At 47.8% G+C, this 2,500-nt stretch overlaps 1 protein-coding gene across 1 annotated transcript in view; it reads right to left on the bottom strand.

Moving 5' to 3' along the window:
- Positions 1–1,009, bottom strand: part of mthfd1l (methylenetetrahydrofolate dehydrogenase (NADP+ dependent) 1 like) — a 33,478-nt gene extending 32,469 nt beyond the window's left edge. The window contains exon 1 of the mRNA XM_063222967.1: positions 666–1,009. Coding sequence (XP_063079037.1) covers positions 666–949 — 284 coding nt within the window. The 5' untranslated portion in view covers positions 950–1,009. The remainder of the gene's footprint in view (positions 1–665) is intronic.
- Positions 1,010–2,500: the final 1,491 nt, after the last annotated feature.

Genomic DNA, 2,500 nt, shown 5'->3' with positions numbered 1-2,500 from the left:
AGGAGTTGTACATCGAACTAGCCCAATAACGACCGAACACATGACAGCATCGGTCAGGTATCTTCGTAACGACAAGAAAGGAATCAGCAAACACGGCCACTAAAACATTAGCTCTAGGCCTACTAGACCCAGAGGATACTCCAGTAACTCCAGTGGATCAGAGCCGTATATAAAGATATATACCACTCTGCAGTGGATACGAGTAGACTCATAGGCCTATGTGGTGTACCCGTGAGGCAATAATGTGTTATGCTACATTATTTATTGTGTATCATTCATACGTGAAATAATCAACCTGCCCTCTATCAGAAATTCAAGACAGTTCCGGTTCAGAATTGTCTCCGTGTTGGTATCCGATGCGCAGTCAGCAAAACAAGCAAGCAAACAGACAAGTTTTCCTAGCAATTGAAAGCGCCTCTACAACTCCTGGCGAGCACAGAACTCCCACGCCATAGGCTATGTAACAACTGAACTAACGTGTAGCTGAATTTTAACAATTTAACTGCAACTGAAACTGGGACGCTGATGAAAGCCCAAGACACTTTTATCAGCTTAGCTCCAGATAAACACTCAGACCCCTCGGCCGAGACCATGACGCAACAGCAGTGTCCGAGGCGGTTTTTGGGGTGAGCAAGTGCCTTTGTGTCGGTGGCCTCTCCGCTTACCTGGTGGCGTGCTGCACCGGGGCTCCTTCCCGGTCTCCTTTCCGGAACTTTACGGCGGTCTCAGATGTCCCGCGCCACGCGCCACCGGTGCTGCTGCTACTACTGCCATTACGCACGAGGACGTTTCGCTGAGTCGCCAGAGCAAGATGACCCGGGCTCTGGGGCGCATGCTGGCTGGTCCTCTGGATAGTCAGACCTCGGACACTTCTGCTGCTGCTACCCGCGGAGCCCGGGACGAGCGGGAACCGGAGCGAGGCGCACTGGAAGGCAGCAGAAAACCTCATAGCTGATGGCCGGAAATGGGAATGGTAGCGTGGGAATGAATGAATACCGGTGTGTGTGTGTGTCTGTGTGTGTTTGAGAGAGAGAGGTGAAGAGGAGGCGAGACACTACTCACGAGACTCCACCGACCACGCGCGCGCTCCCGCGAGGATAGTGGCATAATCTAGGCTAATGCACATTCAAGTGTTTGCCATCTCATTCTAATCACCCCCAATCTCAGTGCAATGGCCCCCAATTCACACACTGATACCCCCATTTGCAGAACAAAAGAGGAATTTAAAGGAAAACTGTGTGTGTGTGAGAGATGGAGGCCTAATGCTTATTAAAGTGGCTAATTAAAATGGATTTTGACATAGGATCTTTTCTAGTCAGGTTACTGAATATTGTAGATGTGTTGAGACATTTTTTTAAATTCCAAGCAGTCCTTGTAATTCGGGGGATAGCTGGTGCTAGGCTAGTGCAAGTGAGCAGACTTAGTGAAGCCTGTCACTTAAACGGTATTATAGGCTACTCCTAGCTACCACAACCTTTTTTGAACAAACGCCTGGACCATACCCCCTTGACATCATAAGCCCCCTTGACATTAATAAGCCTACCAACGCCCCCCTTTGTATTAAAAAATAAAATGGACGAATGCCCCCCATTGGCAACTAAGCACCACCCCCTCTCAACTGTATCCTTCTTGGCCCAGCCGTGGCTTAATCGGCTGGGCACTGGACTGCTATGTGGGTGACCTGGGTTCGATTCCTGACCTGGGAAATTTCCCAATCCTCCCCCGTCTCTCTCTCCCACTCATTTCCTGTCCCACTCTTCACTGTCCTGTCTAAATAAAGTTGAAACCCCCCCCTCCCCAAAATTAAGACGAAAAAAGTATCCTTCTCAATGTCGCCTGAGGGGCTGTGGCCTACCACCCCCGTTGAAGCTAGCTTTTCATGCATAAAAAGGGGTAGGCCTATCTTCTCCATTGTCCGCCATTTTGAATTCCCAGAAATAGACATTTTTAGCGGCGAAACTTACTTTACTTTGGTCTTCGTACTAGTAAATATTAGTTTATTCATGAAAAGATCAAATTTGGCAGTAGACAGCACGGTTTCAGTGAGCTAGTTGCAATACATACTCTGGCCACCATCTTACACAGTGCACCTTGAAAAAGCACAAGGGGGTGTGCAGGAAAAGATGTTTGAGAACCGCTGCCCACTATTGATCACCATGAGAAAATGCATTGAAATGTATGGTAGGATGCCAAATAATTACTCTAGTTGCGATCAATGCATTCATTTTTGACAGGCCTAGGTCGGTGGCATATCGTTGGAAAGGATATTGAATGGGAATGGTGGCATGGGAATGAGTGATAGGCCTATAATTTAATATTTACCCCACTTGCCCATATTCACTACCGTGAACATGCATTGGAATGTGTATGCACAGTGACGCAGTGATACTTTTTTTCACTCGCTAGTCATGACTCATAGCATTTGGGCCCACACACACATACCACACTCTCTCTCTCTCTCTCTCTCTCTCTCTCTCTATCTCTCTCTCTCTCTCTCTCT

This window comes from Engraulis encrasicolus, chromosome 18 (genome assembly GCF_034702125.1).
Source record: "Engraulis encrasicolus isolate BLACKSEA-1 chromosome 18, IST_EnEncr_1.0, whole genome shotgun sequence".
In the NCBI taxonomy this organism is placed as follows: domain Eukaryota; kingdom Metazoa; phylum Chordata; class Actinopteri; order Clupeiformes; family Engraulidae; genus Engraulis; species Engraulis encrasicolus.
This window is presented reverse-complemented; position numbering and strand designations above follow the sequence as displayed.